Source organism: Hoplias malabaricus, chromosome 1 (genome assembly GCF_029633855.1).
Source record: "Hoplias malabaricus isolate fHopMal1 chromosome 1, fHopMal1.hap1, whole genome shotgun sequence".
Classification (NCBI taxonomy): domain Eukaryota; kingdom Metazoa; phylum Chordata; class Actinopteri; order Characiformes; family Erythrinidae; genus Hoplias; species Hoplias malabaricus.
The window spans coordinates 16,230,283-16,257,622 of record NC_089800.1 but is presented as its reverse complement, the minus strand read 5'-3'; the positions used below and the strand labels follow the sequence as shown (position 1 = coordinate 16,257,622).

Sequence of the window (27,340 nt, the reverse complement as noted above, 5' to 3'; positions counted from 1 at the left end):
AAGGCTTGATTAAATTTACATGTGTAAATGTACCTTTAAAACTCACAGCTGTCAAAATGTTAAGCTTTAAGCTGACAAATACATTTCAGAATCTGACAATACATTTATATGCTATTAAGAGATAGGATTAAAAATTCAGTCAACTTGCAAGTGTTCATAAAACACCTGTACACCAACTGTATACAATAAACTAAGCTGATTTATCCATGTGCACCTTAATGTCCTTTAAATAAGTCATCTTTAAGACACATTTGTACAATAAGAATATTCAGATTTTATTATTAAACTAGATTATAACGCAAGACATGAATACACACAGCCCAATTCTTTTATCCTTACAGTTTAATAAAAAAAAAATTATTGATCCCATTACAATAACCTGATAGTTTGACAACTGCACACAGTTGACCTCATACATTCTTCAAATACACACGCACATCAATACGAAAAACAGAACGTGTTAGATCACACCTATGACAGTCACCACACACAGACAAATAAACAGGGTATTTAAAAGTAAGCAGAGTTCATTTATGTGGGTACAGTGGCCCAAAATGCATAAAAATAATTACTTTTACCTGATAAGCCAAAAGCCAAAGAGAGTAGGAGTCAAACTCCTTGCATTTAAACACCACTTCTTTAGGTCACAAGCCATGTCCGCTCCATTGAGTATATTTGTCATTTACAAACAGACAAAAGTAAGGCAACTACAAGACAATAAAAGTGCAGAGGGATAGATTCTGAAATTGTCATCACATATAAACTGAGGTTATGCATGAAGGTGGGGTTAAACCCCGATACACAATGTTCCCCCTTTGAACCTTTAGTCAAGAGGGAAAACATTAACAGTTGTTTCACTACGTGTCTACAACGTGGTCTCTGAGGAATCTGCTGTTTTCATTTATTTATGTTTTTTTTTTTTTTTTAAGTTTTTAATTTTATTTGGACATGGCATTGATCAATCCACAAGCCTATGTACAGCTCATTAAAGCCACTGTGAGTGGAAGCTGTTTGCTGCAGAATCTATGGCATCAGTCTTTTATAGACAGATTATAGAGAATAAACAAAACAATTCAGAAGTGACAATAAAGTAAAATAAAGCTGAAATGCATATAGGACAAGATTACTGCTATGTGCATGTGTGTTACATGAATTATGAACTAGCATGATGCTGGTTATATAAGAAGAAACCACAATAAGGCAGGGGTGAGCTAAAAGCACCCTTTAACATTGGGGAGGTCACAGAACACCACGCCTGGCCACAAGAGGGCGCTTTCGGTTAGATTTTCTATATACGACGTCACTGCGATTATTTCTCATCTCTTCGTAAGATGCTCAGACACATTTTCCCCACAATTTCACCTCCTTAATTAGAAAACTAAGACAAAAGAAAGTCGTAACTGAAGACTAGGGCTGGAAAAAATAACTTTCCGTGGATAAATACAGCCCTTGCTGTGCTCAGAAGTGACAGGACCGGTAGTTGGTAATGAAAGGGACTAGCTGGACGTGTGATCAGACTCCATTCGGCTCTGGACGCTGGTGTGTGTGTGCTGATTGGCTGGAGACATGATGCTGGGTGTATAAGGAGGTGGATCATCGGTGATGGTGACTGAGCTGGAGTCGTTTCCCTCGGGGATGGTGATGCTCAGAGAGGCGTCTGTGTCGTCGTTCTGAGCATATTCACTGTACGGTGGGGGCTTCAGGTCATTTGCTGTGGTTTGGAGGAGGGGGGGAGGTAGAGAAAAATATTGGAGACATTAGAACAATAAACTTTAGATAGGAAGCTATTAGTCATTTATCTATATTATTTAATATGACTGTTCTATATAGCACCAAAAAGATTTACGGGAATGCAACAGTCAGGTAAAGATATGTTTTTTTTTTACTTGTTACCTACAATAAATAATCTATACATTTAAAAGAAAAAAGATTTAATCCCAATACTTGACTAATGTAAAAAATCATCCTAAATATATTACAGAATAAATGTTTACCCCGGATATTGCCAAACTTTCAACAAGGTCGAAAAACAGATCTCAGACAGCTCTTAAAACCTGATGCAGACATCAATTTTTATACATTAATTTGAACACATCAGAAGCTTTTTTGTCACATGGAAAGCTCGTGACAGATGGACCAATAGAAATGCTCCAAAATGATTTGGAATAAAGTTCTTCAAATTAACTTTTGATAAACTGAAACTGAAAATCATCTTTGCTTTTTATTATAACATACTTTAGAGTAAGGGTAGACTAAGCCACGGTATTTTACTGTACCACAGAACACTTGAGAAAGTTTGCCCTACGTAGTGGCACCAGCCCACGCAACTCAGAAACATGTCCCAACCAACACATCCGCCTGGAAAACACCCTTTAACCCACCATTTAAAAACTCCACTTTCTCAGAGTGAACATATACAGGCTCTCTGCTCAGTGACTCATGCAGAATATCAGATAGTGAAATACTTCAGAAAACCTGCATGGGTTCTGCACACCTACATACAAATGCATGCCTGGCCATGTTTAACAATCTATCAAACACACACACACACACACACACACACACACACACACATACACACACACACAGGGCTGCTGGCTTGGGGCTGTTTCCTAAGACTGAAAATCTCTGACTCTATTATTATTCATATACAACGTTTTACAAAAGATTTTCATGTTTAACCAAGTCTAGACTTCACCACAACTGCATATCAGCCTTCCTATTCACTCTACTGTTACTGTATGACATAGGAAACAGCCCTAAAGCAAGCAGCCCCTAACTGAGAAATACCTCTAACGTAATAACAGATTTATTTAAATCAGGTATGGCATTACATCCATTTATACTGTGAGATTTAGAAGTGAAATCACATTGGGTCTAGGTTAAATATTTAATATTTAAAACTTTAGTTGATATTGCCAACGTCGTTTGGTGCATTTCCTCTATCACTTGTGTCTTTTTATGTCAAGGAAACTACAAAGTAACGTGTGCCGTGTTACATCTGTCACCACGTTTTTGACCTTTTACTTCCTGGTTTAATGGAAAAGGACATTTACTGAATGTCATCAGCTGAAGATATTCACTGATAATGTACAACAATATTTAAACAGTTGGGTAGAAGGGAAGGAAAGAGTGATGGGGCAGATTTTTTTTAATATTCCTCCTGTTGCTCTGAATGCTGCATCATCAGGGCCACATTCTGTTTACTGATTACATTCAGCATTCTGTATTACAAATAAATAAATAAATAAATAAATAAATAAATAAATAAATAAATAAAGACAAACTTTCATACTTTACTATGCTTTGTTTCCTACAAAATGAAACAATAAGGTCACTGTTAAATGGATGAGCGTGCATTAAATTAAGCTCCATGTGCCTCTCTCACTTCCAGATGAGGTGATCTTAATGCTAACGAAACTGTGCCCAGGTCATTTTTTGTCACAAAGCATTCCCCCAACTGAAACTGCGGAAAACACCATAGCCTACAACTATACTATTTGTGGATTAGGAGGTGGACACAGTGTGGATAGCGTGGGCAAAGTGCTGATTGCATCACACTGCTGAGAATTGAATTCAATTTTTAATTAGAATTGTTTTCTGGGATTTCTCTTTTAAATATTTTCTTACCGCACCAAAGCACAGAAAGCTGAAAGTGTGGATGGTGAATTTGTATTTTATTATTTTTCCTTTGTTTTTATTTCCTGCTTTCGTTTTTTTTTTTAATTAAGCTACACACTGGATAGATATTAATTTTTCGTTTCACTGTACAACTTTACTAAGGTTAATGTACATAAGACATACTCTTGAATCCTGAACCTAGCATTAAACTTCCATTGTGTTTTGATAGGGTGGATGGCAATATTTCTGACTTTTATTCATAACAACAATGTCATAATGAGCTGAAGCCATTGTATGTAGTGAAACTCTTATCTGGAATGATGACTCTATCCAGTACTTTCTGGAAATTACATAATAATGTTCTCATGGCTGAATGCCATCAAATTCTCCGAAGAAAAGGGGATATTTCAAAAAGAGGTATTGGATCTTAATACTTTCATTTAAAAAGTGGCCAGTGAATGCAGTTCTCAACACTCAGTCCTTTCTAATCCACATAAGAACTCACTGGTGAACAAATGCCAGTGAATCACTCTCAAGACAACCTTCATAAAAGTTCAAGCAGGCGGTTAGTTTTCTGAGTCTGAGACTCATCTGATCTGTTGACATGTCTTCCTGTTACAATCTGTTAGATGTTTGTGCTATAATAGTCTTCGCAACATGTCTCTTCCGAAACCTGATAATTAAAGAGACATCAGTCTAAATTTGGACAATGTGTTGATCTTAGTCCTACGCTGCTGTATCTTCCAGGTCGAGGGAGAACATTATTATTTATTAAGAGCCAACTCTTGCCTTCACTGGCTGACATTCAGGGCATTTTATGCACAAATGGTAGCACTTAAATACTGTACAAATGTGGAAAAATTCAATAGCTTGAAACCAAATAATCACCAATAAATTACTCTCAAATGAAAGAAACTTGAAGAAAGCAGTAAAATATAGATGGACTCTACCTCCCTGAGAGTCCAGTCTTAATACATTCCTTTACACTTTTGGGTAAAAATACGTTTCATGTGTTTACTAATGTGATTTCTTTCCTGTGTTTGAGAAGATGAGTTTGTGGTTGTGGTGCTCTTCTGTGATTCTGATTCTGACTTTGGAGCTCAGTTTTTTATTTCAGACCAGAAAGATTTATATATTTTCTTCAGTTCCTGTGTTAAGAGACAGTGGAAGTTCTAAAGTGTTTACTGTCTTTTCTATTTCAGGCTAAAAAGACTGATAACTTGTGTTGGTAAATTATGCAAAGCCAATTGGTCAACAGAGACAATAATTATTGATTAATACATTTATAAAAATGTGTGTGTGTGTGTGTTTTGGGCCTAAACATTGGAATTTGGAAGCATTTTTGCCCTTTGCCACCGGACATTTCTGAATCATAAAATTGCTCCAGTTAAACATAAGCACATGGCAATATGCAGCCAAAAATACTCTCTTGAATAAAAATAGCAATGATTTATGTTAATGTCTTTACCCTCTCAATGACCTAAGGCCGTGGAAACTGTTGCAACTTTCTGCAAACATGCTCCACCAGACAGCTGTCTCCAGTCTTAACAGGGAGCATTTAGGGATTCGGCTTTGTCCTGAATTTGCCTAAAAATTCCTTGCAGTGATTGAAGGCAGCTTTTCTCTACAAGATCAAAAAGGTTCAATGTTGGAAATTATGGTGCATAATTTTAGGTATGAGTTATGACGTGAAAACAGGAGGTCATAGTTACAAACGTATAACCATTATCACACTGAAACGAAGACAGAATTATGTTCACGTGCCTCGCCTTGTATTAAAATAACATGGATGATCCCTTGATGTGGTTGAAATTATTTTACATTTGCTGGATCAAGCGAATGCCTTCATTCAAAACAAACTTTACTGCAAACAAGCCACAGCAGTCAGCTGTCCTCAGCCACAGCCGACAAAGCAAAGGGATTTCAGTTTGTTGTAGAATCAGACTTGAAGTATTCGAAGACAGATTTCCTTCCCATGTTCAAAACCGTTTAATGCTATAAATACATAACCAGCAGCTGTTTTTCAGGAATGTACGCAGAAAGAATTTATGATGTCAGAAGGAAGGTGCGTATCACGAATGCAGAATCACTCACATACGGACGTCGCATTCTTTTAACAAATGTTCACAGGTTAAAAAGGGCTTTCACTAATCACGTTAAAGACATATTTGTTACGAGTTTATGCAGACATTTAATTTTCTGAGCCTTGGGGCATTTTCACACCTGAAAGTCGGGACCAAGTTCTGAACCAAGGTTCATGTTTTGTTACATTGCATTCATTAGATTTGGCAAGTTTTGATTTTGACTAAAGGACTTTCCATGCCAAACCTACATCCTGGTGTCATCACCTGCGTGGGCTGCGTCTCCCATATTTGACTCTGACTGGTTTGTATCACTTTTGGTTCCAGCTTAAATGGCTTAAATGGAATTTGTTGCACTGGCTGAATAATGCTGTGTCCCAAACCACACCTGCTTGCACTCGACCACCTAGACTACTGAGTTCTGATAACGATGCAGTATTTTTCATATCTGGTATCTGTGGTTTGGTACAGAGTAGAAGTAACGCAGTGGGAATCACAACTGTTTTAATTTTAGCTTTTATTTCAGTTACAGTAACACGACATAAAAACCAGGACAGAAGCTGTGCGAGTGTGCAGAGAGGTGTTATATTATATTCTCCCTCATGTGAACAACTCGGAACATTAAAACATGCAGAACCACTGAGAAAAGTTTTATATCAAATAATGTTCACTTTTCACTGAAGGAGCATGGTAGGTTTATGAGAACAAATAGGCAGTAAAATCAGGATTTTTACATTTTTCTACTTTTTGGAGTGAAGTTATTGACCAAATCGCCTGGTCACATCACCTCTGTCATTTACATTCCCTCATTTTCCTGTAATTGGCCAGAAAGTCTGAACCATCCAGAAAAGTTTTTCTTACTGCACAAAAAACCTGACCTTGGGGTTAGACGTTAGTTAGATGTGGACTGAGACCACCTCTTATAGTGGAACTAAATTTTGGTCCTATGGTCCAGATTGAGGTCCATGGCACATTTCAAGCCTGATCTTTATATATTTCTTCAGACCTATGTCAAAATCCGAAGGTCCAGACCAAACAAGCTATGGAGTGAAAGCCCCCTGAGATTGTCTTCCAGTTACATTCTGCTACCAGCGGTGCTAAAAAAGTCTTTATAGCATTGGAATGATCATTTATAAAAGTGACTGATTGAAATAAATCTTCTTGATGAAAAGGGCACTGAACAGTCTTTTAACTTCCTGTTTTTATTGTGTGTGGTTGCTGTTGTGGTGCTGCTTAGTGACTGTGCTGAGACATGAGGAAGTTTCTCAAAGGTGCCACTGTGTGCAACACAACCTGCTCATCACTAGTAGATTTAACTGATATGGTTTTTTTTTTATTCCTCCTCTTGCTGTAGGGACGCAACCATATCCTGTCTACTGACTCCCTTCTGCGTTATGTAACCCTTCCTCAGAAATTCAACTGAAATCAAAAATCAATTCCCAAAAGATATATGCCAATGTGATCATTGCTAAACAGTACAGAAAACACTACTGTAAGCTCTTTCGCTATCAGTAAAGACACACATAAATACTAGAAATAATAGGTGACATTGGGGTGCATTTGCACCCCCTAAAACTCAAGTTGATTTACTTTAAAAAATATGAGCAGAGAGATTCAGCAACAGACACTGGACACAGGAAAATTCCTTAGACAGCTGTGCCACGTTCTCTTTTAGCTACATGATTTCTCTCATTGTAAATGTGTGTCTTTTTCACAAATAGGAAACTTAATGTTTTTTAAACTTTTAAAAATGTGACTTATCTACATTCAGGGTGAGTTCATATCAAATCAACAGGAGTCAAAGAGTCAATTCTTTCGACTCTAGCAGCAGGAGTTAAAAGTAGCATTCAAATTCAGAAAAGCTGGGCTCATGTTACTAAAGAAAAGTCAAAAAATGTAAGAAAAGTTGTTCCAGTGAAGAATGGTAAAAAGTTTCAGAAAGTATGTTACTATTAACATGTAGATAAAAAACACTTGATATCACGTGGTGAAATTTATAATACAAACAATGTATACTACATGCCCAAGTATACCGTTTGCTGCAATGGCTTGCCCGCCATGACAAAAGTCCCCTAACACTACTCAAGGTCCCAGGGCAATTCTGATAAAACCCCAGCACTGAGCTGTGGAGCAATAGAACCACATTTTCTGGAGTGATGGAGCTCCATCCAAAACCTGCAGAAATATGCTCTTGTGGCTGAATGCAATCAAACATTCCAACATCTAGAGCAGTACAAGAAATGTTTTGCACTACATCATGTTGCCATAAGGAAAGTGCAAAATTGCAAAGCAAAAATGTGATTTGTGGACCACAGACACACCCATAGATTCTCAAGAATAAATTAAGCCTTGTCTTGGAGTAACCTAAAATTTAGACCAGGGAAATCTAGACTAGATGAGACTCGGAAACTGCCCTTTTTTTTTTTAGATACTTGGGTAAAAAGAATTAACATGAAAATACCAAAAGCAGAAACAGTCCTCATTCATCTTGGGGGTTATTAGCGACAGTCTTACCTCCAGACACAGCCTCGTATGGAGGAGGCATGTCTAGATGGGAGAGAGATGAAGCCGGAGGAAGAGAGGCGGAGGGTTCACCCACAGATCCGTCATCCTGAACTCCGTACCAACTTGGCCAGATTGATGTCTGAGGAACAGAGCAGAAGTGGGAGTTAAAATCACCCACACGCTGAGATATCAAATATGAAAACACACTGAGATGGAGGATATTAATTGCCATTCTTCCTCCTGAAAACACAGTGTAAACTGGCAGCAAAGTATGGGGTATTAAAGGCTCTAATGATTTTTCTGCCAGAATATGACTCCAGGTGAAAGCTGTTTGATAAACCATGTCCTGCCTTAGTAAGAGTACTGATAATTGAGAAGTGGCAATGCCGGGAAGGACGTGGGAAACAATGGCTTATTACACTTCCCAAAACAAATGTCAGACAACCGTATGGCCAAGCAGATTAAAACAGAGCGAGAACCTGAACTGAAATTTTCAGTCAAACTTAACCAATGCATTTACATTTGCTTAAATCCAGTAAAAATACAAATCAGACCAGGACAGTTTGCAAAGGGGAGGCCTTATGGCCTTCTGCACCTTCAGACAATGTCATTTTAAATAATTTGTGCTTAATAGAATAAACATATTGTTGTATTTTTACTCTGAAATCACTGTAACATTGTCAATCATTAGATGAAAACTTTAAGTATTATAAAAATTATTGAAATACCCACATAGGATTGTTTTCTTTATGGTGCCTAAGCAGGTGAGTGAGTGTTGGTTTTGCGCTAATGTAGTACTTGGATCACAGAGGGGCTGCTAGAACAATGTAGGTGTTTCTTATTTACAATGTATACAGTTTTAACGTGTATAAACCAAACTGAAGACGTAGCTGTCAAGGTCACGGGATGCACTCAACTACAATAACACAAATACTACATAATCATTACAGCTCTATCCTCCTGGTGTGATTCTACTGTTCAACATTACAGTGATATAGGTTTTTAGCAGCACTGTGTTGGGTTGTTTCACGAGGTTTCCCCAGCTGAGGTGTTTGTTTGATGTCAAACAAAGATCAGATAAAGTGATCTTAAAGAGACAAAGTTTAAGAGATAATATACAATATGACACATTTTGCTGAGCCTGTACAGCGATATAGAAAAATGGTTGATCCATCCGCATTAAAATCAAAACTCAAGGTCTTTTACAGCCTTTTACATAATATAGTTAAAAGAGTTCAGCATCTTAATCTGTGTTGTGCTGTTTTACTGCTGAATTGAGGATTTCCTGTGGTAAGAGCTAAAAATACGCCCTGCCACAGTATCACTGTATACTTGACTTAAAGGAGTTTACATGTAGATGTCTTAAAGGCACAGTAACTAACAGAGCCACTTCATTTCTAAAAGTGGTCATGTAACAATGAAAAGTTTGGTTCAACACTACATCTTTGGGTGTGTTTATATTTATGTCTTAAGCAGATGCTCTTAACCAGGGAAGTCTTATAAATGTGCTTTTTAAGTCTCTGAGAACTTTTTCCATCGGTTACGGGAAGTGAGATGTGAACTGCCTGCCCCATCACTGGTCTGACAGATCTTTGCTGTGGCTTTGCGCTTTTTTCCGTAAGTACCCACACTACAAAATGCATGACTGTGAAAACAAAGATCAGCATTTTCATTAAAACTCCCCAACCTCTTTAAGCTGTGGGTATAAATGACACAGTTTCACTGAACTGAGACCACTACAATCCAAGTTTTTAATAACAGTTGTTGCTTTTTTACATAATAATAAATGAAGATGTCTCAGAAATGGAGGTCATTTTCTCAAACATGCCTAGTTTTTAGTAGTAGTCAACATATCATGACTAAAATCAAGACCTGTATTCATCTTTTTATTTTTGATCTTTTATTGCTTCAGGGGTTCTTTTGTTACCAGTAAACTTGTGTTTCTCATTACTTGAGCCAGTATGAACAACATAAATTAAGAAGCATTTAAAAGGTGTTATATCATCGTACCTGTGCCTTCTGCTGTTATTAAATACTCTGAGGAGGGTATTATTGAATTACCAAATTAACCAATCTACAATAATTGTAAAAAATAGAAGAAAAATAAATAAATAAATAAATAAATAAACTAAATTATGAATTAGTGTTGGTAATGTCTGACGCACATGGTTTCATTATCAGTGTAAGAAAAGAAAAGCTGGTACTGTGCCAACCCTAATATTTACATTCAGCCTGGCTGGGACTTTGACCTGATAAGAAATTATTAAATTCTGAAAACCTGGACCAGCGTCAGCAGTGCAGAAACAGAAGGTAAATTCCAGATGTGCCGGATGTAAAGGTAGAACACTTACATTCTGTCTCTCGCACATCTGGTGCAGGTAGGCTCTTCCTCCCACAATAACGATCTGTGCATTTCGGGGATTACTGAGATACGCTGCTAGCTGTCTTTGTCTTGAGCGGTACCAGCATATGTAGAAGAAGATCTTTATCATAATAAATATTATGACAACTCTGTAAGGATGAATATAAAAATACATTTAATAAACAACCATCACACAATTTGTAAACCTCCAGACTATCCATTCACTTACTAGATTTCAAAACAATTACATATATCTCACAAATGCAGGCTCTCAGAACAGATGCTCATTTATTTATTCAAAATCATGTATCTCCAAAATAGTAACGTAACAGGAAAGGGAAAATCAACATAAAATTATTTTATTCCAAGACATTTTTGAGCATTTTTAATGGTCCATTCATCATGAACTTTTTTACAACGTGAAGGACAGCTGTGGTGTTCAAGTGAAGTAGTAAACTAAAAATAGACAACAATGGTGATACATGTTTTTGATTGGACAGCATGCTCCAAAATAGACAATTGTGTGCCTGACAAAATAGTTATTAAATTTGTTAGATAAAGAGTAAGAAAGCTTTTCTAACTGCATGTTTAAAATCACACTTAACTCTGAGATTTAATGATGTTTTACAAAAATCAAACAACATCAAATCTGCTTTGGTGTATTTCTATGAACCTTAAGCATAATCAAGAACATTCATGTGTACTTTTAGAAGTCCCTCAAGTGACACCAATTTAAACCATCAGAGCAACTTTAAATAGCATTTTTGCTCACTGTACCAAGTTTAACACTGTGGGAATGATAAATGATGAGCCTTCACTGATCAATTAAATAAAAGCCAGAAGTGATAATGATGACCAGAATTAGCCTTTACAATACTTACATGTACCAGTACAGCTCCATAGTTATCCTCAGTAAGAATCTGATATCATAATCAATCTGCAGTCAGTCTGGCTGAAAATAAATAATAAACAAATGAAATTAAAGAAACAATAATGTACTTTTTGCTGTCTACTACATCATTTCAAAATAATAACTCATACATAGGACCCCCACAGAGCAGGTGTGATGTGGTGGTGGATCATTCTCAGCGCTGCAGTGACACTGATGGTGGTGGTGTGTTAGTGTGTGTTGTGCTGGTGCGAGTGGATCAGACACAGCAGTGCTGCTGGAGTTTTTAAACCCTGTGTCCACTCACTGTCCACTCTGAGACACTCCTACCTCGTTGGTCCACCTTGTAGATGTAAAGTCAGAGAGAGCAGTTCACGTAGAAATGTTGGGTGTGATTTAAATTTGGCCAAGACGTGTATTAATAATGACTAAAAAACAACAAAATAAACTGCTTTAACTTCACCTGTTTTACCCAATAACGTCCATCTTCAAAATTTCAGAGATTTCTGTTCTTCAGAATGTCTGTAAAATAAATCAAAACACTGCTGTAAATTATTAAAACATAAATAATTGTTGTTCATCACAAAAATAAAAACCGTACGTCTCGTTTAGTTTATTAGCGATTTGATTTTTTTATCATTATTTGTGTCTGCCTTGAAAAACAATACCAGCTTCACCAAACGCTTTAAAGACATTTTTTTGTCTTTTTTCTATTTGTAAGTTAGTTGTTTTATAGTCGGAACTAGTCCCAAAACAGTTTTGTTGTTATGCTAACAAAAGTGACTCACCTCGAGCCGACGTGCTAAGCTAATCTCCGAATAAAACGCATAGACCGTTAGCATTCCAGCTAACAAGACCGCTTGAAGAAAAATGTGCTTAGGCACAAAATGAGCCTAAGAATCAACCAAACAAAACTAATAATCGTCTGGACGCTGGTGACCCTTATTCCCCACACCGTAAAGATAAATACGAATCTTATTTCATCCACTTTTCCATGAGATGAACAACAATAAAGTGTATATTTCTGCGCGGATGATCTTCTCGCTTCGACCGTTGAAACGACTCGTGAACGAATTGTTCTTCTGAACCGACTCTTTGTAGGTTATTAACCCAAGGGGATCCGACTCACTAGTTCAACAGAAACAGACTTCTTCGGGTGTCTGCTTCCAACAACATATCGTGATGGAATGCAGTCTGTAATTGTAGAACTACTAAGTCCACCTACATGGTACAGAGAGCTGAAAATGGACAATAAGTAGAGATCAGCAGGGTATCTGTAGACTTTGTCCAGTTGTTAAATGTTGGCCCAAAATGAATGCCCTTCAGATTCAGTGATGGGACCAGGGTGGGTTCCAGCTCACCTGGAAACACAGCTCTCTAAATTAAGACAACAGAACATGGATCCACATGGGCTCCGTATACAGACATTTCTCCGACAGCCCTCTTGGATCCCTCGGCCCACGTTCATCCATTTGGGGCCCCCCTAAAGAGGTGCTTGCTGGGAAATAACTGCTGAGAACAACCTTAATGTAAATCTAAATCGTAGTCACAGAGAAAAAGTGTAAAATCGTGTAAATGTTACTGATGACATTTGTATATTATGATATATTAGATGTCCTGTAAAGTACAAATTAAAGATAAATATGTTTTAAAAATCAAGGATCAATCTTGGCATGGCCCTAATATTCCAGTGATCACTGGAATTAAATAGTTACATATTAGTCAAGTGTGTACTTAAAGTCCCTTTCCATTGTAAATCCAGCATTTAACCTTGCTAGCAGAGGCATCAGGGTGGAGACCTGTGTGAGAGAATGTGTGTCACCCTGAGAAGGGCTGGTGCCTTGTGCCCAGTGATTCCAGGTAGGATTCGGACCCACTGTGCCCCTAAATTAGATAAGTGGTTACAGACAGTGAATCAATGAATAGTTTTGCATATACATAAGGAACTAACCTACTAGTTTACATTTTAGACATTATTATTAAGTTTGTAATGTGCCGAATACTGACTCTGTGGCTTTAGACTTTTATTTTAGAATAAATATCCAGGAAGAGAAGAACAGAGTGGTCCACACTTAAGCTCCTGTGATGAGAGAGATGTTCTTAGAGACTCCACTGACCACCGCTGCTACTTTGTACTTTTTCTTTTGTTTTCAGGATTTGGGAACGAAGAGAACTTTACTAGTGAATCAAAGAAAGGGCTCAATTAATTGAATCGGACACTTTCTAGGAATCGGTTCCCAAAACTGAATCAAACTTTACGTCACAACCTGCTTCAGTGAAAACAGAACCTCGGAAGGCGGTGGAAGACGTGGGCGTGGCTTTATTAAAAGTTCATTGGCTTTTCTGTCGCTAAGGTCCGTCCACTAAGTTCCATGCGTCACTGACCTGAACCGCCCACTGGGCGTGTCACAAATGATGGCCTTGTTCCCCACATATGGAACTTACTGCTTTTCTAGAACGCCCCCTTGCCCTTAAAGAAAATAATGCCGATAATAAGTTAAATAAGTCGTAAATGTAGATTTTAATACATTTACGCATTTTGTAATCTCAGATCTGAAATATTGATTTATAATTTGACCTGCTTCTTACCTATATTATATTGTCTCTAAAGGTCGTTGAGCAGTTACTGGTATTAATAAAAGGTCATTCTTATTATTAATTTAAATATTGAATGTAGAAAAGGGCCTTGAAATTAATCTCGTGGGTTTGCCTTTACATAAGCGCCCCCTACTGGACTTCATCAAGAAAGACAGCCTCCTCAGTAACACGATTTGGAGTAGAGGATCTTTGTTTAAGCACTTATAAAACTACAGAATTCTTCTTAGAACTTATCTTATGAAGGCTTACATGTATGCAAGTCTTTCCCCTTATTTCTTCTTCGCCTATTACAGTCATCATACAACATAAGTCAATACAATGAGTCATTAAATTGCTGCTTCCATCTTTATTTTGCCGAGCATCCAGTCTGTAAAAGGACCATTAAACATCATCAGATTGATTCGAATAAGCATCTCCAAGGTTAAGACACTTAAAGTCCATTAAAGACCATCTACAAAAAAGTACAAAATGCAGCTTGCAATGTTTCTTAAACACAGAAGAGCTAAGGTAATTACTGATGTTATTTATTGCTTGGCATCAATCCATTTGCTTCCTTTAGGTCTTTTCAAATTACAACAGCCCCATTCCAAAACACTCCACATATGGCCAAAATGTCATATACAAAAATATAATAATATAATTATTATCAAATAATAAATAGTGCTCAGAATGTTGGTTTATTCCCTGGTCATCCAAATTACACGAGAGAACAGTACCACTAAATAAGCCACTTACTTTCCTGAGGAAAGACTAATTTTAGGATGTAATAAGCTGATAAATGACTAATGGAAACAGGCAGCTTGCCAGGAGGTCAGCGAGTTCACTGCTTAATTTTCTTCACTTATCTGGAATCACTCAATTTCATAAAGTGGATATCATTAACCAGAATGACTCGCAAATGTGGCGGCAGTAAATGGACCATTTAAACTCTGTGAAACTGTTAATTGCAAACTGATCACAAGGTGATGACAAATATGAAAAAAATAAAAATAAAAATCTGTATAAGCCAGACCCAGTGTAAATGAATAGCATTTAATTTGCTCAAAAATATCTTACAATTTCATTTGAAGATCTAACTCTGTATCTAGAGAACACCAAATTATGAGATCTGGAGAACATCTTAAAATTCTGCTAAGGCTTAGTTTAAATACTGTCATTTCTGTTCATGAAAACGTAGTCAAATACAAGCAAATAGCAAAAAGCCAGTATGGTGTTAGTGTTTCCGTATTACTCTGAGTGCTAAAGAGAATCTGTCCTGGATTCATTTCATATTTTTCAAGAGCTTCTTCTGAAAGTGTTCATCGGTTGTCCTCAATGACAATCGTTCTCCTGGGATATGTGTCTACGTCCACGAATATGTAGCGGAATTCATATTTTCCCGTCTCCGGATTCTGTGAGAGGAGAAATAACATAAAACACATTAAACTTATATGTATTACTTGTAAATATATTTAAATGTATTTTCTTTGACTACATAATCTTATATTAAATGTACGGTTATGGAAATGGGGTTGTATACGATATGACGGAGATTCTGAACGGCACCTCTCTTGACTCTAAATGGACGGTTCCGCGCAGTCCCGGCTCTGAGCCCTCGATGTAGAACTTCAGCCTCATGAACTTCTGTCCTTCTCTCATGTATTCAATATGACTGGAGGAAGAGCAGACACTCAACTCACATCTTTTAAACATTTAAACTAGAGCTGGCGAGACAACACTCTATGGCAACACTTTTAATCAAATCTCTTCATTTAAAACGACCATCTACAACTAACACATCACCATGACTACATGAGAAAAGTTAATAAAAATACCGTAGGCTCTGTTATGTGTTACAGAATCTGTGTTGTCTCCGCTTTAACGAGAAGCTGCATATTTCACCCTGGTGCTGATTCTCTAACTATTTCAGATCTCTGCAGGTGGCGAAAATCTGAAATGGTAATTAGCATTTTATCATTGTTTATCGCCTTATTAACTGGCTTCTCTGTTTTTCGCCTGGAACTTTTCCCAGGTATGTGTTTGTGTGTGTGTGTGTGTGTGTGTGTGTGTTTGAGTGACTAGGTGAGTGTGCAATGCCCTGTGATGGATTGGTGTCCAATGGTGTCAATGATTTCAGTTTAGCTCCAGACTTGATCAGGATGAAGCACTTAGATCCAATGAATGAATAAATGCAGAAGTTACTCATTCATAAATAAATATACCTAACTTGTTGTCTTCTGCCTCTGCGAGTGGTCTCTCCATAGCCCTTAATGGGTTCTCCAAAAGCTCCAATTACCTAAAAACCAAAAAAAAAAGAAGAAAAAAAAAAGGATGAAAAACATGGCATTCTTGCACTTCAACTTGGGACAAAGACTCCATTACACAGATTCCTGATAGCATTCTCCAAATTAACCAACCTCTGGATGTGATCTGCATTTTTCTAATGCCTTCCCGTAGAGTTTGCTTGGACTTGATGATGAAAATAACTCTTGGAAGATGACATAGAGAAGTCCTCCTACGAGATATTGTATCAAGAAAATATTTATAATATTAAAAAAGACCCTACAACACTCATTAAAAGCAACAGTCTGGCCAAATGAGAATTCAAACCACTATCTGTAATCATTCATGATTCATTGCTATGCAACAGAATATTACATAACAGGCCAAAAGACCTATTAAGACGAATTAACAAGGCACTACATTTTAAGATGATTTAGACTGACTACAAAATCCAGTAAAAACTAAAAAAAAAAAAAGTATTTTGAAAATGTTACATTTTCCAGAAGATATTAGCACTTAATATTTGTTGTTTTATACAGTAGACCATCACTGCACGCCCAAACTACACTACATCTCACCTGTGACTCCAAGTCCAATGAGCACCACAATCAGATAAGTGAAGTCCTTACCAGCCCGCTTTACTGTTGGAGACAAACCAGGCAAAACACAGGCTTGAAATAAAGACATTACAGCAAATTATCTGGAATTTCACGCCATAATAAACCACCTTAACCAACCTTTCTGTCCCGCAGAGAGACCAGAAGACGGTTTATGCACCGACACTTGAGTTCTTTCCTTTCTGTGTTGATCTTTAATGTTTTTACACTGAACTCCAACATGAAATTCTCGACTTTGAAAGGAAAGACCTCCTTGCAAACACGTCCACCGAGCAAAGGGCGAATAATTAAACTTTATCTGGACCGAATCAGGATTATTCACCTGCAAAGGTGACATTTGTAGATGAGAAGTGACATTTACACGTTTTAAGATGTTCTCTACAGAGTGCAAAGCTCTCCCACTTCTCAGCATTAGAGAATAAACCATTATAACAACTTTTAGGACACGATAACTGAGTTGTTGTTTAATTCTGGCTAATATAGAGATTGACGTTACCCCCTGCCAGAAACCAAGCTAACACGGATCTTAGCGGTTTAACTGAACGTAGTTGGTATACTGGCAACAAACTCACTACTTCGACTTTAAGCGAACAAATAATACTTTTAAATTTCAGGAGAAAAAAACGGAAGGCAGTGAACACATGAACCACTTTTCTGCAGAAAACAAACACAGGGCTAATTTGCCCTTTCAAAATTGCGGTGACTTGTGTCACTTTATTACGATGATGTAAAATAATAATAATGTTGGATTAAACTTGATTAAATACTTCGTTATTACCTGTTAATAGTATTGTTAAAAGTGAACAAGTAGTGGGCAGTAGTCGTATATGTTTCTACAAAATAAAAATAAATATTTTTTTATTTAAGGGGACTTATATTTTTTATATTTTGATTGCCGCCAAATTCACAGTGTAGCAGCGCATCCTGGGATATGTAGTATTTTCTATATGAACGTGCTTTCCAGTGTGTTCACATACATTTTTATATGCATTTTTTTGTATGTGTGAAAACAAAATGCACTGTTATTTTATATTTTGAGATACTTTTATCTTTGTTGAAAATGGGACGTTTAGACCTGATTTCTGTTGACTTCACAGCGTAGCAGAGGATCATGGGAGTTGTAGTGTTTTGAGTGCAGTGAATGCAGATACTTGTCCTATTAAATCAAATGTTTACAAGATATTGCATCTTTTGCAGTTTATATAAGATCAGTTTTGGATCCTGCACCAATGAATGAACTAAATTAATTTTTAAAATGTTTCAGGTTTTGGCACTGCAGCGTGTCACATATTACACAAACATTAAAATGGATTAATATAATGAAGAAAATTTGAAGCAATTTGAAGCAGTTTGAAGCAATAATAATTAGACAGAATTCTTCATGTAACTTTATTGAAAACAATATGTCCAGGTTTTGTGTAGTGAATCAAATAAAGACCTTTAATAAAACAAACATACAGACATGTCATTTTAATAAAAAACTAAAGAAAAACCTGATGTAATCTACTTTCATGTCACCGGTCAATAACTTTCATTATCAATAACATTTTTTATGTTGTTGTTCTATTAACGTATGCATAGACAAGACCCGCTGATTGATTTCTATTGATTGTGGTTGAGATTGAAAAACAAATCACATAAAATCTGATCAGATTTAAATAACTAGCATCTGCTTATCAGTTGATAAGCTAATTTGCTTTAGGAAACGTACAAATTGGCATAGACATTCAGTACTGATATAATTATTGATATTTTAGCATTTTATTTTGTTTTGTAACAGACACAAGAGAAAAACCATCAGATTTATATTCCACACAATGAAAAAAAAGAAAACAAAAAACTTAACAAACATGAACATGGAATGAAAAATAAATCCCTGAAAAACATTCCTAGCCCCAAGTAACACCCCTACAACCCCCCGGGTATTAGTTCTTTGTCTGGAGTTGCAGACAGATGCCTACCTTCCAGACTCTGAGATAATAAAGTTCAGTTTTATCAGTTTTGAAGTCAGTGTAAAAGAACAAGTTAGTGCCATCGGCCCAAAATCAAGAGGCTCAAGACAAACAGAGAAATTCAACCACATTGCTGTTAAAATTCTCCAAAAGCAACAGTCCTGTCTGGAGAATGGAGCTACGAGTTTGTCCTTAAGTTTTCAAACTTGGAAAGATGCAGGACAATGAAGCATCCTGTAGAAAAATCGAAAACACTATTAGGTAAACCCCCGAAAATCCACCATTTTCTCCTTGACGTTACATATAGTCCCTGACAGAAACAAAACCTTTTTCCATTCATTTTATTTCAATTATCTGAAAACTCCAGATGCTCCAGTGTACCCAAATTACATGATGAACAGACCAATAAAAAAGTTCCAAACAGACTTTGAATGACGTCTGGTTCCATTCACTTCCATTCAAAGTTGTCCTTCTCTGGTAATGTTATCATTTTGGAGATACAAGGTTTTGTTGCTACAGTGACAACATGACGTAACATCTTCACTGAATGTTGCACATGAAAAATAGAAAACATGGTTCCAAATATCAGGTTGTAGGAACTCTGAACAAAACCTTTTATCTCCAATATTGTCTCTCTTTTTTTTTTTTTTTTGGAAAAGCTACCATATTGGTGATACAAGGTTTTGTTCTGACAATGCTAATACAAATTAAAGGGATAGTGCCAGTGTTGCTACATGCTAAGGACATTGCTAACAATGAATGAAAGTGCATAGGCACATCCTATAGCACTTACCAGTGTATATTTATGGCACTTATGACATCATGCTAACTGGTAGTGGCTAAATTCATTGTCTTTTATAGCCACATTAGCATGATTTTCTTGAACATTCCTGTTACACAAATTTTACGGTATATTTAAGCAAATAGATCCGATTAATTTAAGAAAAATTAAAAGTATATAATACATGAAATAATAGCTTGCCTTTGTGATGTGGTACTAAAAGAAATTATTAATTTCTCAAATAATAACACGAGTTCAAATGCCTGGGTGAAAATATAAAGCCAAACGTTATATATTATGCAAAAAGCATAATGCAAACATTCTGGCTATTTTATATAGTATATATCTACATCTTATTTGTCACTTGTGCTATGGTCTTTGCTAAAGTTTCCTTTTCAGAGAGAATTAACAGAATTATTCTTTTTAATTAATTAATTATTCTTTTAATTATTTAAAATAATTTTTTTATATACTTTATTAATTTGGATCACTTAGGGACAGAGGAAATGTTTTCAAAAATCATTCAAATTAGTGACAAAATAAGTTGCCAGCACTAAATTTTAACAGAGAATCATAGATGTTAGTATCAGAGGAAACATACAAACAATTTGTCGTTCAAACTGGAAATGCATTTATTCAATTTAGCACAAAGTGCTAATCAACATGCTAACAGCAATATTTCAGATTAGAGCGATCACATTACTGCATCTGTTTCTGATTTTTTAGAAGATTGAAGATTTAGGACGAGGGATATAATACTTCAATTTGCCAAAATGTATCGTTTCATTCATTTAATAAAGCAAACACAAACATAAACTTAGTGTTTAAGGTGGTACAGTGTCCAACTTTTAGACAGCTAAAAAGCTTTGCTTACAAAGTTAATGTGCCACTAAAATGTGGCAAATAATAGTATTTTGGGTCACCTGTTTTTTTAAATTGTTTTTATTTTTTGTTTATTTGTTTTTTCAGAGTAATGTCATATAAATCATTCTTAAATTATGATTGCCGCACCGTGTTTCTTTAAGGGTTTAGCATGCATATGTTAGTACAAAATTAGCCTTTTTAAAGGGGTTTAAGTTTAAATCACAATGCTGTTCCTTAGATTCTACAATAAAGTAGTTCTGTGTAAGATACGTGTGTGATCAGTTGTTAAATTTAATGCCCGATAGATGCAAACATGCAAAAATGCTTCTATATGGATGAAATATATGTAGAATATATAACGGGAATCAAAACCATGGGCAATACTGAGAGTTTATCCAGTGTACATAGAAAACAAACATAATTAATGTCAAAATAACAAAACCATGCACTACATCATGAACAGGAATTCACAGTTTTTTTTAAATAATTTCCCAAAAAATAACATTTGACATCTTCAGACTTTAAAAACCGTTGATAAAAGGGCGACTGACTAAATTGCTAAATTCAAGTTTAGGGGAATTGAAGCATGTCTTTTTCCTTTTCTACCACGTCCATGTCCATTTCTCAGAGATATTTACGTCTGTGTTGTGTTCTACGCTCGTCTCTAAGATGTCCAACTCATCACGCTGCCGTAAACCTCCGCTCCATGTTTTCGTATTTCACTGAGGCTCGTTCGTACTGATCCAGGATCGCACTATTCTCTAGAAGTCTACATGATGGAGACAATGCAACACAATGTAAAACACGTGCGAAGACACACAACAACAGAGCATATGTTACAAAACAACACAAAGCACATACACACACATACACACACAATACGCTTAATGAAGCAACATCAATGCACCATCGCAGACAATAAGAGCCAATGCTTTTCCGCCAGTTCATTCCCTGCTGCTATTAATTTTTAACATGTATGGTTTTTGTAAATCTGTGTTGTGACAGGCAAGGTCTTAACTCTGGGTTGAAACTCATCATTTATGCATGTGAACTCATACACACACACACACAGATGTTGCATTATAATGTCTTGTGCTTTTCTGCACACTGAATAATTGTGTTACTTTAACTTTACTCAAATGTGTAAACTGTTTCCACATGAATAAAACATATAACATATTTATAAAAATAATTTTGTCAGAATGGGTTTAGCTATTAGCATTCTTATTTATTATATAAATGTGTGATATATTTTATTAATGTGCAATTGATGCACACATTTGAATTAAGTCATTTCAGTGCATTCATTTTTAAAACATTTCCTTTAAATTTATTCCTGTCTGGCTTAAGAAATTCAACACTGAAACAGAAACTTATAAACTCTCCATGCACACAAGCCAACGACCACATAAAAGAGTAAACTTTAAAAAATAAAAATGCAAAAGGAACAAAGAAAATTTCACAGGACAGTCCCGATGGTTTCACATCCAAATGCCAACCATCTTCATGAGCATGAAAAAGAAAGCAAATACAAACAAAAACCCGAGAAAAAGAACAAAAAAAAAAAAAACACTGAATCACGATGACTACACATAATAAGAAATCAAGGACTTGTATTCTGTTAAAAATAAAGGTCTTACCTGATTGTCTCACACCCTAGTTGTGTTGTACTCTGACTCATGTTTGCTTAGAGACCCAATGAGGCAGAACCTGAAATATCACCGCTCTTACATTTAATCATTTCATATCTCAATGTGTGTTCTTGCATAGAAAGAAATATCAGTCACACTTGATCTGAGTTCTGGGCATCTCTCCGCATGCACACACACGGGAGGAGACAGGTTCTCAGTATCACTGAACATAGCACACACAATGTGCATGCAAATAACTGGCTTTCTTCTACTTCTTTTAAAGTTAGACCCTGTTTGCACCTGGTCGTCTCATGAGTGCTGAGTATTAGGATTACAGAAACATACAGGTGGAAAAAAAACAATAAATCTGATCCATCAAACTGCTCATGGAATTGGTGTGAGATTCGTTTTAACCAGATTTTATACAAGTATAGATACATTAATCTCAAAAAAGACACACTCGTTAATCAAAACTCCTCCCACTACTGTGACTCCTGCCCCTTTTGTATTTTGTATATTAGTAAGACTCCACCCACTGGACCACACCCTTCTCCACATGGTGAATCTATCCTGTTATTTTAGCTGGAGTTGATATGTCGTACTGTTCAACAGTGGATGTATTTTCACATGGCATCAATTCTGTGTAGACTGTTAGCTTGCTCATAGCTCATGTAGCATTATGCATATTCCTGCTCTTTACAGCTGACATATTCTCATTCTTCTCTACAGTGGAACACAGTTCTGGTTCTTAATGAAACGACTGTGACCTGCTTTGGTCCAAACGCCATGAGCCCCAACAGCAGTGTTCTCCCCCTGTGTAAACAGCCCTCTTCAGAACGCCTGCTTTCTGCACCTGTTCCTTTAAATGATAATGAGCCGCTCACTGTTCACCCCGAGCGCACAGCAGTGAGGAGCAGAAGCTCTGGTTTTTAGCCAGTTTCTCTTGGTTCCGTTTTTACTAAGTGCTCTTATTTCTGTGTGCTCATTGTGTCTGTTTTGCTGTGTTTAACCTCACCTTTGTGCTCTCACATAAACACGTGTCCAGCGCTGTGATTGGACAGACTCAGACGAGGGGGCGGGGCAATTCTAAAGTCTCGACGTCAGAAGCAGAGCAGAATCAGAGCGGCTGGTTTTATCCCATGTTTTCTGACTTAGGCATTGCACTTAAGACTGACTGCGTGGTCTTGTTTCACAGTGTGTAGGTTGGAGGGCTCCAGTTCCACACATTGATGTGCATGTGCACTAAACAAGTGATTTTTGTCATATGTCCAGTTTACTGTCCCCATATTTCAGAGCAGTGATATTTAGAGGAAAATCTCATTCCTTTCTGTCATAGAGAAATGGAGCTTAGACCCAGATCTCCTTAAATGGGCACGATGCTGAATGCAGAAGAAGACACCTTCATTGTCTCGTCAGGTTATGATCCAGATACAAATTAAAGGAAACGACCAGGTGAAAACAGGGTCTTAGTTTACCGCTTGTTAACATCTAAACTCTCAAGCAGTAAGGGAGCAAAACTCAGTGTAAACTGATCTCAAACTCAGAATTCATGCTAGATTTTGCAATTTTTTTTCACTATAACAACTTAAGTATCTGAAAGTATACATTTCCTTTTATATGTTATTCATAGACAAATCAAGTTGGCCTGTACGTATAGCCGTAAAAAGACATCTGAAGGAATCATCGACCAAACCTGCGAGCCCTTTGTGTAGAGAATAAAAAGTAAAAACAGGTTTGTACAGATATTGAACAGAAAAACAGAAAAACAAAACAAAAAAATCAAACATAAACCTCTGAACAAAAGAGGTGTCTGTTGGTCAGTTAGGGTCCAGAGGTGTCTTCATGCATCCGGTAGAATGCAGATGACCTTCAATAAATGGGCACTTTATCCCGTAAAGTTGCTGGAATCTAGACATATAAAGAGATTTGAGCAGTAACTCAAATAGAGCCTGGACCTTGTGTTGCCTTTAGGCTTTTTCCTTTGCCATTTAATCAGCCTCTTTAAATTAAAATGAGGCCTGAGACTGCATTAAAAAGAATAAATTATTAGATAGTAATGTAATATATGCACTGCTGACATTTAAACTGTACATATTCTATATACGCATGTACTTTATAACTGTTCACAACAGCAGTATTTAAGGATGCAAATATATTGATTATAATAACACCCAGTGCACATTCTTTATGTTATTTGTTGTTGAACACTGTGTTTATACAGTCAAGTGCAAAGGTTTGGGTACGCCATGCTTTTGTTGATTTTCTAAGTGATATTTCACTCATTCATTCATTATCTGTTACTGCTTATCCAGTTCAGGGTCACGGTGGGTCCGGCGCCTACCCGGAATCATTGGGTGCCAGTTTTTCACAGGGCAACACACACACACATTCACTCACACCTATGGAAACTTTTGAGTCGCCAATCCACCTACCAAGGTGTGTTTTTGGAGCGTGGGAGGAAACCGGAGCACCCGGAGGAAACCCACACAGACACAGGGAGAACACACCACACTCCTCACAGACAGTCACCCGGAGGAAACCCACGCAGACACAGGGAGAACACACCACACTCCTCACAGACACTCACCCGGAGGAAACCCACACAGACACAGGGAGAACACACCACACTCCTCACAGACAGTCACCCGGAGCAGGACTCAAACCCACAACCTCCAGGACCCTGGAGCTGTGTGACTGCAACACACTACCAGCTGCACCACAGTGCTGCCCTAAGTGATATTTTATTTCAATAAATATCACTGTTTATTATGGGACTTTCTGGGAAGAGGAAAGTGGCCTGTGCAAAAGTTATGGTACATTTGATATTCATTTCCAATAATTTAACGCAAATAAACAGAAACTGCACAAAAATGTGCTACATCATATGATATGCTACATGACCACTTTTCCACTGGAGAAATTTGCCCTTGATTCAATATGGCGGCTTTCAAGATGGCGGGAATGTTCTGAACGTAGCCTAAAAGATAGGCCTTCACTCCTTTACTTGCTGGGCTATTCAGGTAAAAGGGTGTCCTTTGGCTTTTGATTCACCCTGTACATATTCACTCGCTCACTCACATACTCATTCATTCACCCACTCAAATACTCATTTCCACTCACTAACTCACTCACTCATACATGTATATACTCACTAACTCAACCACTCTCACCCACTCAGTCACTTTCAATACACAGTCACTCACTCACATACATAGTGACTCACTGACTCACTCATGTACATCCTCACTCATGCCAAAAATTCTCACAAGGTGGCTCCACTTTCTCATTTTTAAAGATGCTGTGTCTGTTTTTCGCTCAGAAAAACAACAAAACATGTAATTTTTCAAAAGAACTGTAGAAACTTTTGCACAGAACTGTCCAGTGGGGTCAAAAAAGTCTGAGACCACTAATGATAATGCTTCTATTTTGCATTATTTTCTAATAAAATGCAACTTATTATTATGGATAATATTACATAATATTTCAATTTCATTGAAAAATAAAATATGTTTTTTCAAGAATTTCAGCATTTATTATTATCTGGGAAGGTCCTCTTTTAATTTAAGCTCTGAATATCAGCTTCAGAGGAAGAGATCAGTATAAAAAACAATCACATTTTTTTATTTAAATTTTCAAAACAAAGTGAAGATGCTTCTAAATCTTTTATTAAAAATGTCATTTACATTATTTCCAGATTGAAACAAATGAAAAGGCTGATTTTCAATGTGATCTCACACTTTTGGACCCTCTCAACACCAACTCTTTATATACATACACCAGTCAGCCATAACATTATGACCACCTCCTTTTTTCCACAGTCATTGTCCATTCTCTCAGCTCCACTGACCACACAGCAGCATTAGTGTGTGTTGCACTGGTACGAGTGGATCAGACACAGCAGTGCTGTTGGAATTTTTAAACTCACTGTCCAGTCTGTTAGATACAACAAGCGATTCGGGACTACAGTCTGTAATTGTAGACAATGCTCCTGTGTGGTCAGTGAAGCTGTGTAGAAACAAGGAGGGGTCATAATGTTATGGTTGAGTGTTGTGTATATATTAATAGTCTTGTGTGTAACCTGATCTGGGAACAGAAACAATTACAAAAGGAAAAAAAATAATTTATGGACAAAAGAAAAGACAAAAAAAGCTGAACGAAGTATTAAAAATGAACAAAAAGAAACAAATGAACAGGAAATGAAAGTCAGAAGTCCTTTGCTTCCTCTTAAACAACAAAAAAAGGACTGAAAAGTGAAAAAATGATCAAATGTGTAAGAAAAATGAAAAAAATGAGAAAAACAGAGGAAAGTCCATCAGAAGTCGATGGATACTGACCGCTGCACGGCCTTGTCGTGCCTGGCGAGGCGGTGACTGGTGGACGGGACGTCGTCCATTTCATCGTCCAGTTCGCAGGCGTCCTGCGAGTAGCTGTGCTTCATGACGAGGATGCTGCGGCGGCTCTGTCCCGCAGGGGGCAGCAGCGGGCGGCCGGGAGGCGGTGGGGGCTGGCTCTCGGGGGTGGAGCCACAGTGGTGTTCGTAAACGCAGCGCGACGAGGCCCGACGGATACGCTGGACGCTCTCCAGCTCGTCTGTCAGCTCGGTGGCGCTGCGGAGGGCACACAGCTCGTAATGGGGCGGCTCCTGGAAAACCTCCTGAAACACGGTGGTGTCCAGATCGTCCCGCCGCAGCACCAGCTTCTTCCTGGGCTGCTTTATCTGCACGGTCACGGACACGGCCAACAGCACCAGCACCACGCAGCATGTCACCCCGATGATTGCACCATTTGTGTTGCTCAGGTTGTCCAGCAAACTCGTCTTCCTCTTCTCTGGACACACAATAATGATATATACACACACCAGATGAGTTAGGAATCTGAACTGAAACTGATTAGATGCAGTTGTAGGCAAAAAATGTGGGTTGAGTTACATTGTCTTGTTCATTCATTCATTCATTCATTGTCTACAACCACTTACCCAGTTCACCAACCACGCACTCTCACGTTCACTCACACACACAAACCTATGTACACTGTCAAGTAGCCAGTCCACCTACCAACGTGTGTGTTTGGACTGCGAGGAGGAAACCCGCGCAGACACAGGGAGAACACTTCTTGTGAAAACACACACACACACAAAGGGGACGTCTACGATTGTTGGGAAACCCAGTTCTCTCTGG

At 37.3% G+C, this 27,340-nt stretch overlaps 3 protein-coding genes across 11 annotated transcripts in view; all 3 read right to left on the bottom strand.

The window, feature by feature from the left end:
- Positions 1-283: 283 nt before the first annotated feature.
- On the bottom strand, positions 284-12,837 carry si:dkey-118j18.2 (uncharacterized). Of its 5 annotated transcripts, none has more exons than XM_066679414.1 (6): positions 12,820-12,837; positions 11,922-11,980; positions 11,451-11,521; positions 10,559-10,718; positions 8,217-8,346; positions 284-1,711 (listed from the first exon to the last, which is right to left on the bottom strand). In XM_066679414.1, the coding sequence occupies exons 3-6, from the start codon at positions 11,468-11,470 to the stop codon at positions 1,497-1,499; spliced, it is 525 nt and encodes a 174-aa protein (XP_066535511.1). In that variant the 5' UTR covers positions 11,471-11,521; positions 11,922-11,980; positions 12,820-12,837; the 3' UTR covers positions 284-1,496. The 5 variants fall into 5 exon arrangements, with proteins under 5 accessions (XP_066535511.1, XP_066535502.1, XP_066535517.1 ...); XM_066679405.1 differs by lacking the exon at positions 12,820-12,837 and adding an exon at positions 12,247-12,531 and having other exon boundaries at positions 11,922-12,000; XM_066679420.1 differs by lacking the exon at positions 12,820-12,837 and adding an exon at positions 12,247-12,531 and having other exon boundaries at positions 11,451-11,517; positions 11,922-12,000.
- A 1,558-nt stretch (positions 12,838-14,395) lies between these two features.
- Positions 14,396-17,614, bottom strand: timm21 (translocase of inner mitochondrial membrane 21). Its single transcript, XM_066680064.1, has 6 exons — positions 17,056-17,614; positions 16,897-16,959; positions 16,453-16,550; positions 16,258-16,331; positions 15,602-15,707; positions 14,396-15,447 (listed from the first exon to the last, which is right to left on the bottom strand). Exons 1-6 carry the CDS (start codon positions 17,360-17,362, stop codon positions 15,355-15,357), a joined length of 741 nt encoding a protein of 246 aa, XP_066536161.1. The 5' UTR covers positions 17,363-17,614; the 3' UTR covers positions 14,396-15,354.
- Positions 17,615-18,346: 732 nt separating this feature from the next.
- The window catches only part of neto1l (neuropilin (NRP) and tolloid (TLL)-like 1, like), an 81,116-nt gene continuing 72,122 nt past the window's right edge, over positions 18,347-27,340 (bottom strand). Inside the window, exons 9-11 of one of the 5 annotated variants that reach the window (XM_066647054.1) lie at positions 26,498-26,990; positions 22,173-22,242; positions 18,347-19,121 (exon numbers count right to left, since the gene is read on the bottom strand). In XM_066647054.1, the coding sequence (XP_066503151.1) occupies positions 22,182-22,242; positions 26,498-26,990 (554 nt within the window). In that variant the 3' untranslated portion in view covers positions 18,347-19,121; positions 22,173-22,181. Of the gene's footprint in view, positions 19,122-21,170; positions 21,302-22,086; positions 22,243-23,701; positions 24,072-26,497; positions 26,991-27,340 lie in introns of those variants that run through there. The other 4 variants (XM_066648807.1, XM_066647815.1, XM_066648419.1 and 1 more) reach the window with 4 other exon arrangements.

What these genes read in the sequence shown, in the direction of transcription:
- timm21 (XM_066680064.1), bottom strand. Translation starts at nt 17,362, where the DNA reads ATGGTTTATTCTCTAATGCTGAGAAGTGGGAGAGCTTTGCACTCTGTA. An exon ending in TCTCTCTGCGGGACAGAAAG is followed by an intron (nt 16,960 to 17,055) that starts GTTGGTTAAGGT and finishes TGTCTCCAACAG; the next exon opens with TAAAGCGGGCTGGTAAGGAC. An exon ending in CATTGGACTTGGAGTCACAG is followed by an intron (nt 16,551 to 16,896) that starts GTGAGATGTAGT and finishes AATATCTCGTAG; the next exon opens with GAGGACTTCTCTATGTCATC.
- si:dkey-118j18.2 (XM_066679414.1), bottom strand. Translation starts at nt 11,470, where the DNA reads ATGGAGCTGTACTGGTACAT. An exon ending in AGATGTGCGAGAGACAGAAT is followed by an intron (nt 8,347 to 10,558) that starts GTAAGTGTTCTA and finishes TCTGTTCCTCAG; the next exon opens with ACATCAATCTGGCCAAGTTG. An exon ending in ATACGAGGCTGTGTCTGGAG is followed by an intron (nt 1,712 to 8,216) that starts GTAAGACTGTCG and finishes TCCAAACCACAG; the next exon opens with CAAATGACCTGAAGCCCCCA.